The 12,639-nt window shown below is 48.1% G+C and overlaps 1 protein-coding gene across 1 annotated transcript; it reads right to left on the bottom strand.

Annotated features, from left to right (window-relative positions):
- Positions 1-255: 255 nt before the first annotated feature.
- tnfsf11 (TNF superfamily member 11) lies at positions 256-12,171 on the bottom strand. Its single transcript, XM_053439844.1, has 4 exons — positions 11,959-12,171; positions 10,428-10,463; positions 7,914-8,040; positions 256-2,392 (listed from the first exon to the last, which is right to left on the bottom strand). Exons 1-4 carry the CDS (start codon positions 12,157-12,159, stop codon positions 1,953-1,955), a joined length of 804 nt encoding a protein of 267 aa, XP_053295819.1. The 5' UTR covers positions 12,160-12,171; the 3' UTR covers positions 256-1,952.
- Between the last annotated feature and the right edge of the window lie 468 nt (positions 12,172-12,639).

Below are 12,639 nucleotides of genomic sequence, written 5' to 3' on the forward strand. Positions count from 1 at the left end.
CACCGGGCTTCATGGGAGAATCCACCACCGCCACAATGATCAGCACGACGCACAAACGATCCAGTAAAGTGGTTCTCATCATTCAGTGTGTGTTTGTTGTGCAGGTCGCTGTGTGTTGCGGTGCACCCGACTCGCTCTGAGTGGGGGGGGGCAGCAGCCACGTGACTTGGCCACAGAGCGGCTGAGAGACTCACCCGGTGACTTTCCTCAAACAGCAGCTGAACCCGACACACACCACACGGGAAACACACAACGTTACAAAAGTAGTTTTGTTTTTATTAGAACGTACACACACATAAATAAAAAATGAACACTGAATGGAAAAAACAATAATCAGATGAAGGTCTTACAGGTTTGCTACAATCTCGTAGAAGAAGCAACATATCCTTACATATTGCTTTTGGCTAGGCGAGTGCACACAGAATTGTCAAAAATTAAGATACATAAATATGGAATTTAAAATGAAGCCCCTGTGTTTTAATAAGAAAAAGCGTGTCTACTATTTCCTCTAAGTGCTGCGTAATGGATGTCATAAAATATAGATGATTTCTGCAGTCGCGGCGTCACTGTACCAATGAGCCGTCGCTGTTCTTCTAGAGCTAATAAATAAATATTTAGTGCATATTCCCATTTACCTCCGTGAAGAGCCAAACGAAAAACAGAATTTTAAGTTAACGATGAACCAAAGTCAACTCGGTTCCTCTGGTGAAGAGTCTATTCATGTCAGCTGTGGTCAGACAGGCCAGCTGCCTGCATCGCGTGGTGATCGTCACAAACACAACACACAACACACAACACAACACAACACACACGTGTCATTTCCTCCTTAGTTCAAAATGACTTGAAAGGAACAGGCCACTCGTTAGATTTCATTAGAGACAGAAAACTCTCTGGAGCACGCACACAAACACACACACAGACAGACAGACAAACACACAACTTTCTTCTTGTTAAACTGATTGTGTTGCTTTAAAAAAAAAACGATGTCAGAGTCGAAGGCCTCATCCACACGACGAGCGTTTCGTCTCTAAATCAGTTTTAATCCGCGTCCACACTGAAAACACCTGAAAACTGTTGCATCATGGTAGAATACACTGTTTAACGCCTGTGATTGATTCTCCATGTTGTGTTGTACACGTGATGGTCATGTGACAGGAGCCGGGCGAATCAGCGACGGCTACGACTTGACAGAAAAGACCCATCGTCTCAGTTTCTGCTCATCCAGACTAAAACCAGCTGCGTTTCCAAACCTCTCCGTTATAGCGCCCCCACCTGGACGTCGGGGGAATCCGGAGTGTTTGGAAGTTGAACCAGCGTCTAACTGCTGCTGAGTCACGCCTCGCTGCCTTGCTCACGTGTACAGAACCTCTCAGTGTCTCTGCTGCCGCGGGTCGGACACAGGCCTCTGGAAGTTGTGTTATTTCTATCCTGTGATAATCTGCTAAGTACAAGCAGATGCTCCATCAGCTACAAATGTTCTTCTTCCAACAATAAACACTGATAAATCCTTTCTCACTGCACTTCTCCTGCCAACACACTTCACTTCCTCGCTCGCTCCCCTGTGGTTTGTTTAATTAGTGCACAAACATGTTGTAATCTGCACTGAGATGTCTCAATACAAACCGCACAACTGTAAAAAAAAACAAAAACTCTCAAAACAATAAAGAGAAAAGAAAAGTCCAGTGCTGTGTTTTTGGGGATGAAGGTCTTCGTTTCTGGGAGAGTGGGGGTGGGGGGGGCTAAGTGGCAAGACGGGTTCTAAGAGGTGATTACGTTTCCATTAGATGTTCTCATGAAGGAATCCACGGCTAATTGGTGAAGAGCAAATGAAAAACAACAATAACACATGTACAATAAAAACAACACACACTCTTTGCACATTGTAAATCACTAACAGTGGTTCTTTGGCATATGGAATGTTCAGTAGCACGTCCGCTCCTCACGTCTCTTCCTCAGTTGGAGTTACCCAGCTTGATGGCCCCAAAGTACGTCCCCTCTCCCTCCAGGTCCAGCATCCAGGCGTTGGACACGTTGACAAACAGGGTGTCCCCCTCCTCCAGCCGCACGCCGCGGCCCTGCTGGGCGCAGTACATGTTGTAGCTCGTGCTGTTGAGGCGCACGGTGCTGCCCGTCTTCATCAGCATGATGGCCTTGCTGTTCTGCTTGATGCTCTCTCGGTACACGTACTGGATGAGCTGCGTGTTCCGGACGTCCGGGCCGCCGGGCGGGACGCCGCTGTCCTCCGGCGCCAGCTTGTAGTAGCGGAAGCAGGTCTTGGCGTAGACGTAGTAGAAGCCGAGCTCCTTCACCAGCAGCTTGCCCTTCTGGTAGCTCATCTTGTGGCAGTAGCCGTGCTCCTCGTCCCAGTCGATGGTGATGGCCTGTTCGCTCTCTGCAGGGCAACAAGGAGAAGAGCAGGTCCCAGTTAGAACATTCACTCCTCCACTGGTTTACAACCTGCAGCTCCTTCACTGGTTTACAACCTTCACTCCTTCACTGGTTTACAACATTCAGCTCCTTCACTGGTTTACAACATTCAGCTCCTTCACTGGTTTACAACATTCAGCTCCTTCACTGGTTTACAACCTTCCGCTCCTTCACTGGTTCACAACATTCAGCTCCTTCACTGGTTTACAACCTTCCGCTCCTTCACTGGTTCACAACATTCAGCTCCTTCACTGGTTTACAACCTTCAGCTCCTCCACTGGTTTACAACATTCAGCTCCTTCACTGGTTTACAACATTCAGCTCCTTCACTGGTTTACAACATTCAGCTCCTTCACTGGTTTACAACCTTCAGCTCCTCCACTGGTTTACAACCTTCAGCTCCTTCACTGGTTCACAACATTCAGCTCCTTCACTGGTTTACAACCTTCAGCTCCTTCACTGGTTTACAACCTTCAGCTCCTTCACTGGTTTACAACCTTCAGCTCCTTCACTGGTTTACAACCTTCCGCTCCTTCACTGGTTTACAACCTTCCGCTCCTTCACTGGTTTACAACCTTCAGCTCCTTCACTGGTTTACAACCTTCAGCTCCTTCACTGGTTTACAACATTCAGCTCCTTCACTGGTTTACAACCTTCAGCTCCTTCACTGGTTTACAACCTTCCGCTCCTTCACTGGTTTACAACCTTCCGCTCCTTCACTGGTTTACAACATTCAGCTCCTTCACTGGTTTACAACCTTCAGCTCCTTCACTGGTTTACAACCTTCAGCTCCTTCACTGGTTTACAACCTTCAGCTCCTTCACTGGTTTACAACATTCAGCTCCTTCACTGGTTTACAACATTCAGCTCCTTCACTGGTTTACAACCTTCAGCTCCTTCACTGGTTTAAAACCTTCCGCTCCTTCACTGGTTTACAACCTGCAGCTCCTTCACTGGTTTACAACCTTCAGCTCCTTCACTGGTTTACAACATTCAGCTCCTTCACTGGTTTACAACCTTCAGCTCCTTCACTGGTTTACAACCTTCAGCTCCTTCACTGGTTTACAACCTTCCGCTCCTTCACTGGTTTACAACCTGCAGCTCCTTCACTGGTTTACAACATTCAGCTCCTTCACTGGTTTACAACCTTCAGCTCCTTCACTGGTTTACAACCTGCAGCTCCTTCACTGGTTTAAAACCTTCCGCTCCTTCACTGGTTTACAACCTGCAGCTCCTTCACTGGTTTACAACCTTCCGCTCCTTCACTGGTTTACAACCTGCAGCTCCTTCACTGGTTTACAACCTTCAGCTCCTTCACTGGTTTACAACATTCAGCTCCTTCACTGGTTTAAAACCTTCCGCTCCTTCACTGGTTTACAACCTGCAGCTCCTTCACTGGTTTACAACCTGCAGCTCCTTCACTGGTTTACAACCTTCAGCTCCTTCACTGGTTTACAACATTCAGCTCCTTCACTGGTTTACAACCTTCAGCTCCTTCACTGGTTTACAACCTTCCGCTCCTTCACTGGTTTACAACCTTCCGCTCCTTCACTGGTTTACAACATTCAGCTCCTTCACTGGTTTACAACCTTCAGCTCCTTCACTGGTTTACAACCTTCAGCTCCTCCACTGGTTTAGAACATTCACTCCTTCACTGGTTTACAACATTCAGCTCCTTCACTGGTTTACAACCTTCAGCTCCTTCACTGGTTTACAACATTCAGCTCCTTCACTGGTTTACAACATTCAGCTCCTTCACTGGTTTACAACCTTCAGCTCCTTCACTGGTTTACAACCTGCAGCTCCTTCACTGGTTTACAACCTTCAGCTCCTTCACTGGTTTACAACATTCAGCTCCTTCACTGGTTCACAACCTTCCGCTCCTTCACTGGTTTACAACATTCAGCTCCTTCACTGGTTTACAACATTCAGCTCCTTCACTGGTTTACAACATTCACTCCTTCACCGGTTTACAACCTTCAGCTCCTTCACTGGTTTACAACATTCAGCTCCTTCACTGGTTTACAACATTCAGCACCTTCACTGGTTTACAACATTCACTCCTTCACTGGTTTACAACACTCAGCTCCTTCACTGGTTTACAACATTCACTCCTTCACTGGTTCACAACATTCAGCTCCTTCACTGGTTTACAACATTCAGCTCCTTCACTGGTTTACAACATTCAGCTCCTTCACTGGTTCACAACATTCAGCTCCTTCACTGGTTTACAACATTCAGCTCCTTCACTGGTTTACAACATTCACTCCTTCACAACATTCAGCTCCTTCACTGGTTTACAACATTCAGCTCCTTCACTGGTTTACAACATTCAGCTCCTTCACTGGTTCACAACATTCAGCTCCTTCACTGGTTCACAACATTCAGCTCCTTCACTGGTTTACAACATTCAGCTCCTTCACTGGTTCACAACATTCAGCTCCTTCACTGGTTTACAACATTCACTCCTTCACTGGTTTACAACATTCAGCTCCTTCACTGGTTCACAACCTGCAGCTCCTTCACTGGTTTACAACCTTCAGCTCCTTCACTGGTTTACAACATTCAGCTCCTTCACTGGTTTAAAACCTTCCGCTCCTTCACTGGTTTACAACCTGCAGCTCCTTCACTGGTTTACAACCTGCAGCTCCTTCACTGGTTTACAACCTTCAGCTCCTTCACTGGTTTACAACATTCAGCTCCTTCACTGGTTTACAACCTTCAGCTCCTTCACTGGTTTACAACCTTCCGCTCCTTCACTGGTTTACAACCTTCCGCTCCTTCACTGGTTTACAACATTCAGCTCCTTCACTGGTTTACAACCTTCAGCTCCTTCACTGGTTTACAACCTTCAGCTCCTCCACTGGTTTAGAACATTCACTCCTTCACTGGTTTACAACATTCAGCTCCTTCACTGGTTTACAACCTTCAGCTCCTTCACTGGTTTACAACATTCAGCTCCTTCACTGGTTTACAACATTCAGCTCCTTCACTGGTTTACAACCTTCAGCTCCTTCACTGGTTTACAACCTGCAGCTCCTTCACTGGTTTACAACCTTCAGCTCCTTCACTGGTTTACAACATTCAGCTCCTTCACTGGTTCACAACCTTCCGCTCCTTCACTGGTTTACAACATTCAGCTCCTTCACTGGTTTACAACATTCAGCTCCTTCACTGGTTTACAACATTCACTCCTTCACCGGTTTACAACCTTCAGCTCCTTCACTGGTTTACAACATTCAGCTCCTTCACTGGTTTACAACATTCAGCACCTTCACTGGTTTACAACATTCACTCCTTCACTGGTTTACAACACTCAGCTCCTTCACTGGTTTACAACATTCACTCCTTCACTGGTTCACAACATTCAGCTCCTTCACTGGTTTACAACATTCAGCTCCTTCACTGGTTTACAACATTCAGCTCCTTCACTGGTTCACAACATTCAGCTCCTTCACTGGTTTACAACATTCAGCTCCTTCACTGGTTTACAACATTCACTCCTTCACTGGTTCACAACATTCAGCTCCTTCACTGGTTTACAACATTCAGCTCCTTCACTGGTTTACAACATTCAGCTCCTTCACTGGTTCACAACATTCAGCTCCTTCACTGGTTCACAACATTCAGCTCCTTCACTGGTTTACAACATTCAGCTCCTTCACTGGTTCACAACATTCAGCTCCTTCACTGGTTTACAACATTCACTCCTTCACTGGTTTACAACATTCAGCTCCTTCACTGGTTCACAACATTCAGCTCCTTCACTGGTTCACAACATTCAGCTCCTTCACTGGTTCACAACACTCAGCTCCTTCACTGGTTCACAACACTCAGCTCCTTCACTGGTTTACAACATTCAGCTCCTTCACTGGTTTACAACCTTCAGCTCCTTCACTGGTTTACAACATTCACTCCTTCACTGGTTTACAACATTCAGCTCCTTCACTGGTTTACAACATTCACTCCTTCACTGGTTCACAACATTCAGCTCCTTCACTGGTTTAAAACCTTCAGCTCCTTCACTGGTTTACAACATTCAGCTCCTTCACTGGTTTACAACATTCAGCTCCTTCACTGGTTTACAACATTCACTCCTTCACTGGTTTACAACATTCACTCCTTCACTGGTTTACAACATTCAGCTCCTTCACTGGTTTACAACATTCAGCTCCTTCACTGGTTTACAACATTCAGCTCCTTCACTGGTTTACAACATTCAGCTCCTTCACTGGTTTACAACATTCACTCCTTCACTGGTTTACAACATTCAGCTCCTTCACTGGTTCACAACATTCAGCTCCTTCACTGGTTTAGAACATTCAGCTCCTTCACTGGTTTAGAACATTCACTCCTTCACTTGTTTACAACATTCACTCCTTCACTGGTTTACAACATTCACTCCTTCACTTGTTTACAACATTCACTCCTTCACTGGTTTACAACATTCAGCTCCTTCACTGGTTTACAACATTCAGCTCCTTCACTGGTTTACAACATTCACTCCTTCACTGGTTTACAACATTCAGCTCCTTCACTGGTTTACAACATTCACTCCTTCACTTGTTTACAACATTCACTCCTTCACTGGTTTACAACATTCAGCTCCTTCACTGGTTTACAACATTCAGCTCCTTCACTGGTTTACAACATTCAGCTCCTTCACTGGTTTACAACATTCACTCCTTCACTTGTTTACAACATTCACTCCTTCACTGGTTTACAACATTCAGCTCCTTCACTGGTTTACAACATTCAGCTCCTTCACTGGTTTACAACATTCAGCTCCTTCACTGGTTTACAACATTCACTCCTTCACTTGTTTACAACATTCACTCCTTCACTGGTTTACAACATTCAGCTCCTTCACTGGTTTACAACATTCAGCACCTTCACTGCTTTACAAGATTCAGCTCCTTCACTGGTTTACAACATTCAGCTCCTTCACTGGCTCCACTGGTTTACAACATTCAGCACCTTCACTGGTTTACAACATTCACTCCTTCACTGGTTTACAACATTCAGCTCCTTCACTGGTTTACAACATTCACTCCTTCACTGGTTCACAACATTCAGCTCCTTCACTGGTTTACAACATTCAGCTCCTTCACTGGTTTACAACATTCAGCTCCTTCACTAAAGTCCAGGACTTCTTCAGGGACAGATTTCATTCAAACCCATGATGTACTGAATCAGGCTGCAGCTTCAGATCAAGAGGAATGTTCAGTTTAACAATGTGATACTTTCATGATAATAACAAAGTGGGAACATTAATGGAGTTTGAATATTGGACACAACTCAGATTTTTACTAGTGTTGCTCTGGAACAGCTGGATGTGAAAGTAAACAGACTGTCCATCAACATCAGGAATGTAACTGCCAAACCTTTGTCTGAATAATACTTAGGAACTAATCTGTGCCGTGCATGTCACAACGAGCTGGAGCAGCCTGTGTGTGTCACAAGGAGCCGGGTGGAGCAGGACTCACTCTTGGAGTACTCCTGGTACGTCCTGATCGGCAGGTGAGCCGAGGGGAGACTCTCCTTGGGGGTTTTGCAGCGTCCTTTTTTCCTCGTGTCTCTCAGAGCGTTCAGCACCGGCTCCGTCTGCACCTCCTGCACAAAGACACAGGAATCTCAGTTAATACACACTGACTGACAGAGGGCAGGTCTGTGTGTGTGAGTGTGTGTGTGTGTGTGTGTGTGTGTGTGTGTCCAGATTGAAACTTCCCCCCACATCAGTTCAGAGACATCAACAAATATCCGACACTTTTTCTTAAAGCAACACTATTTTATATTTAGACATGTTTCACCACAGCTTTGTTCCTCTGTCTCTATCAATAACGGTCTGTGTGTGTCTGTGTGTGTGTGTGTCTGTGTGTGTATCTGATGACAAAGCGTGCGAGCCCACATGAGCTGCTTGTCTATGTGTCTCATCCCTGGTCTCTGGTGAGTGTGGTGGAGGCCTCCTGGTGAGTGAAACCTTTCAGCTCCATTACGCTCCTGGTGGATTTGGCACAAACACGACCTGGCCTGGGATCAGCCTCGAGGTCTAATTCTGTTCAGAGCCCACGATGTCGCCATGTGCCGTCTGAGCCGCGCTCCTCAGGCAAGACGGAGCAGAGACTCTGAAGAAAAACATTGTTTCCAAGCAAGTAAACACTGACTGCACCCCCGCGGCACACTCTGCCAAATCTGACACAAGATCCAATCATCAGTAAGTGTTGGGCCTCAGATTACTGTCTCACACTCACACCCGGGATCTCAGGAACCAGTGAAGTCACATGTTCACCGTGTTCTGCAGAGAGGACGACGTTAACAGAAGAATCATCAACACTGTGTCAACAGTGTGAATCTGTTAAGTCAGCAGCAGATTCAAAGGAATCCTGTAAATCTACATTTCAGTGAAAGTGTTTTTTCACTTCCTGAAGGTGTTTGAACTTGTTTCCTGATTCTCCTCCCGGCTCAATAAGCGTAAGTTGCCTCCAGTCGCTTTTGTTTGTTTTATTCCCAACCCAAAAAGAATTAGAAGCTATTTGCTGCACAAACATGTTTACGGCGCAGCGTCCTGGAACGAGGCCGAGGTAAACGCCGCCGTGCCAACGCTACAGAAGGATGATGAACCCGCTCCCTGCCGGCCCCACACTGTGGGATCCATCCTGATTAGTGGTGCGACCGCCTCGTGCCTCTTTAACCCAGAAAGAGAACAGATTATTTAAACACAGCAGCAGCAGCAGCTTGGCAGCGTCCTCACCTACACTGAGATCTGGAGTTAAAGTGGCCGAGTGGAAACCGCCCTGCACCCGGCGGAGAAGTGCCTGCCTTGAAAAGCACCGTGCACCAGACTGCGGCTGACGTGCACGTTTGATTCTGCACCACAGTGGATCCCGGCTGCACCTCAGCCCTTCATCTCCGTTTGGTAGAGGGGATTCTAGCAGCTGCTCTCTAGAAGCTGCTCTCTAGAAGCTGCTCTCTAGAAGCTGCTCTCTCTCAGAGCTCGGCCACCGGAGCAGATTGTGTCTTTGTGTTTCATGAATCCGTCAGATCAGCTTCAAACATCTGCATCAGGAGCCGGGTTTGATTCCTGGTCCTCTCACCACACCCTATGATCCCACTGACCGCAGGCCGGGCCCGGTGCCGGCACATCCTGCCTCGCTCCAGAGAGCTGGGATCTGCAGAGCTGTCCACTGAGGCCTGCTCTCCAGTAAATCCCCCGAGCTGTCTGCACGGAGCTGCGGCGGCTCGGCATCGAACCCTAACACAACACAACGTGGGCCAAGAGGACCTGTCACCCTGACACCTCATAAAGCTCCCAGCACGTCTCCAGGGCTCCATGGGAAACAGCCGGGGGCTAACGCCACATGAGCTCCTCGGTCCCACACAGGCCGGGGGGGGGGGGGGTAGTGCACAGAGTCCGGGGGGGGAAACACAAACACAGCGTTTCGAAGAATCTGAGAGAATAATGAGAAACCAAACACCAGCAGAGCAAAGCAGATCTTTTATTCTCTCTTACTTCACCTCCTGGATGGATTTCACTTTTGTTCTGCAGATCAAACAGAGGACGAGATCAAAGGAAACGTCTTCAATGATTCTGAACTGGTGTTTAAAGTTCTCAAGCTACTGGTGATCGTCTCAGGAACTCACCGACAGTGAACTGCTTTCTGCCCCGACTCTAACCCGGCCCGTGTGACCCCCGCGGGTTCGATGCCTGCTCGACAGAAGCTGTGGAATGCACTGATGCAACACGCCCGTGAGGAAACCATAACATCTGTCAGTGCAACACTAGTGGTTTATTTATTTCTGCTGCTCTTGGAAACATAACTGCTCCGGTACAGACACCGTGTCTCAGAGCGTTGACCTCTGACCTCCGGGTGATTAATAACTCGTCTCTAGTACGTGGAAGTAGGAAGGAGTTTATTAAACATCTGAGTGGCCTGTCATTGTGTGTTGTGCTGTTAGTGTGTGTTGTGCTGTCGTCTGAGGTGGGACGGGGTCAGACTCACCTCGATGGGACGATGTGGAGCCGTGGACAAATCCACCTGGAGACAAGAGACACAGGAGACAGTTAGAGAGCGGTTTGTGTATATAGGAAAGTTATGCAATATTTAATGAGCCGTAAGTTGTTCCCCTGACAGGTGTGGGAGGGAGGAATAATGGGAGACGGTTTGGATGTGTGTCCGTGTGTGTGTCCGTGTGTGTGTGTGTGTGTGTGTGTGGTATTGAGTTATTTTCCGTGTGTCACTCTGCACGTCACCACAGCCGGTGAGAGTCAGTGCCTGGGGCCGAGCGCTGGTTCTGATTTGCCGTCGTCTCTAATTTAATGTAAACGCATTAAAAGCCGTTGGCCACAGGGTCTTCATGCCTGCACGCACGCAGCTCGACGCACAAAGTCGACGCACAACAACTGAAACCACACTCTGCGTGTCCCTCATGTTCCAGCGGTTTATTTAAACTCATCACATTCCAGTGGAGGCCGGGAGCGGTGCAGACTCCATCTCCATCTCCAGGACCCTGTGCAGGTGGAGGAGGATGATCACAGGTCCAACATGAAGACGTGGAGCATGTGAGTCCAGAAGGTCTGAGCCACCAGCTGGACCTCTGAGGAAGACTCCTCTAGATCCACGTCCCTCTTCATCTCACATCCCCACATCCATCCCACATGCATTTACTGCACTGATATAATAATTAGATTTCTCTGAACTTGTCTCTCTCCTCACATGCAGGACACGACCGACTGCCACCACAGAGCAGACACAGACATGTGAGACACACAGAGGAGCACCCCAGGTGAACCTCCTGCTCCTGACAGAGGACACTTAGTAAAACGAGACAATAACTCAGAGTTACAGAAACAACCGGGGCAGAAATGTAAATGTTATTCTCCCGGATCAGAGAGGAGCAGCCTCCCAGAGCAGCTGCCACAGAGCGACGGACCATGCAGAGCTGATACTATCTCCCACTTGAGTCCTGGACTCCACCAGGCTGCTCTGTCTCCAGGTCCTGGACCGGAGCTCTGCTCTGTCTCCAGAGTTTACAGCTCGTGACACGCAGGCTGTAAACTACAGATAGAAGCGTGTAAACACAGCGCGAGCGTGAAGCAGAGCAGCCTGCGGATCCTCGAGTGGAAACATCTGGACGAGAAGAGCAGGACGAGAAGAGGAGTCGAGCTGCAGTAAAACAAACTTCTCTCTTAAAGTTTAGAAACTTTCACTGGAGTTTCTTCAGGTCGGATCTGAGTTTCACAGAGAGGGGGGGGGGGGGACGTGTTTCTGTGCAGCACAGAAAACTTTGGCGCATAAAACTTTTCTTTCCTTTTTCCATTCCTGAAGAAAACTAAATACTAAACTAGAGAAGCACCCCCCCCCCACACACACACACACACACTCCATCGGGAGCTGCTGCGGAGCTTATCGGACATTTTAAGGAGTTGTAAAAACTGCGCGAATATCTTTTACGCACGGTTACGCACAGAACCAGAGCTTTCCACGCACACGCTCGACGCTGTGTTCGCGCACGGGGTCACGCGGAGCCTACCTCTTGCAGGTACCCGGTCAGGTGCAATAAGATCGCCACGCTGGACGCCACCTGGAGCAGCCCCATGACAGCCAGGGTCCCGAACAGCAGCGGCCGGTAGGTGGGCTCCGAGCTCTGCCCCGGGTGGAAGCGGTGCTGCCCGGACTCCATGTCCACGGTGTTCCGCAGGTAGCCTCTGTACTCGCCGTGCGTAGCTGCCATGATGCGCGCTGTGTGCCGTTCAGCCCCGGGGCCAGATCCCAGACTGTCTGCGAGGAAGCGAGGAGCCACGGACACGCTCACGGGCTCTATACCCGGTGGTGGGCGGGCTGGAGCTGCGCGCTCCCCCGCTGCAGCCAATCACAGCGATCCACCGGCTCGCAGCCGCGCGCAGCGCCGGAGCGCACACAGGTGAGGCGCGCTCCTTCACACGCAGTCCGCCCCCTTCTGCGCGTTCACAGACCGGTGACACAATCACACGCACACACACACACAAACTCAACACGCACGCACGGAGGTTTAGTGTTCAGATTCGCGGGAGGATAACATAATAAAAGTTTACAACATACAAAAACAACAACATGCTGTTAATGATACTCTTAATATTACTACTACTCTACTATATTACTAGTACTAGTCTATTACTAGTAATAATATAATCACCCTAATCATACTACTACTACTACTAATAACAGGCTAAAA

This window comes from Pleuronectes platessa, chromosome 14 (genome assembly GCF_947347685.1).
Source record: "Pleuronectes platessa chromosome 14, fPlePla1.1, whole genome shotgun sequence".
In the NCBI taxonomy this organism is placed as follows: Eukaryota; Metazoa; Chordata; class Actinopteri; order Pleuronectiformes; family Pleuronectidae; genus Pleuronectes; species Pleuronectes platessa.

Bases quoted from the DNA above. Each gene is read 5' to 3' on its own strand.
- tnfsf11 (XM_053439844.1), bottom strand. From the start codon at position 12,159: ATGGCAGCTACGCACGGCGAGTACAGAGGCTACCTGCGGAACACCGTG. The intron at 8,041-10,427 runs GTGAGTCTGACC...GTCTTTGTGCAG, and splicing joins CTCCACATCGTCCCATCGAG to GAGGTGCAGACGGAGCCGGT. The intron at 2,393-7,913 runs GTGAGTCCTGCT...GTTGCCCTGCAG, and splicing joins GTACCAGGAGTACTCCAAGA to AGAGCGAACAGGCCATCACC.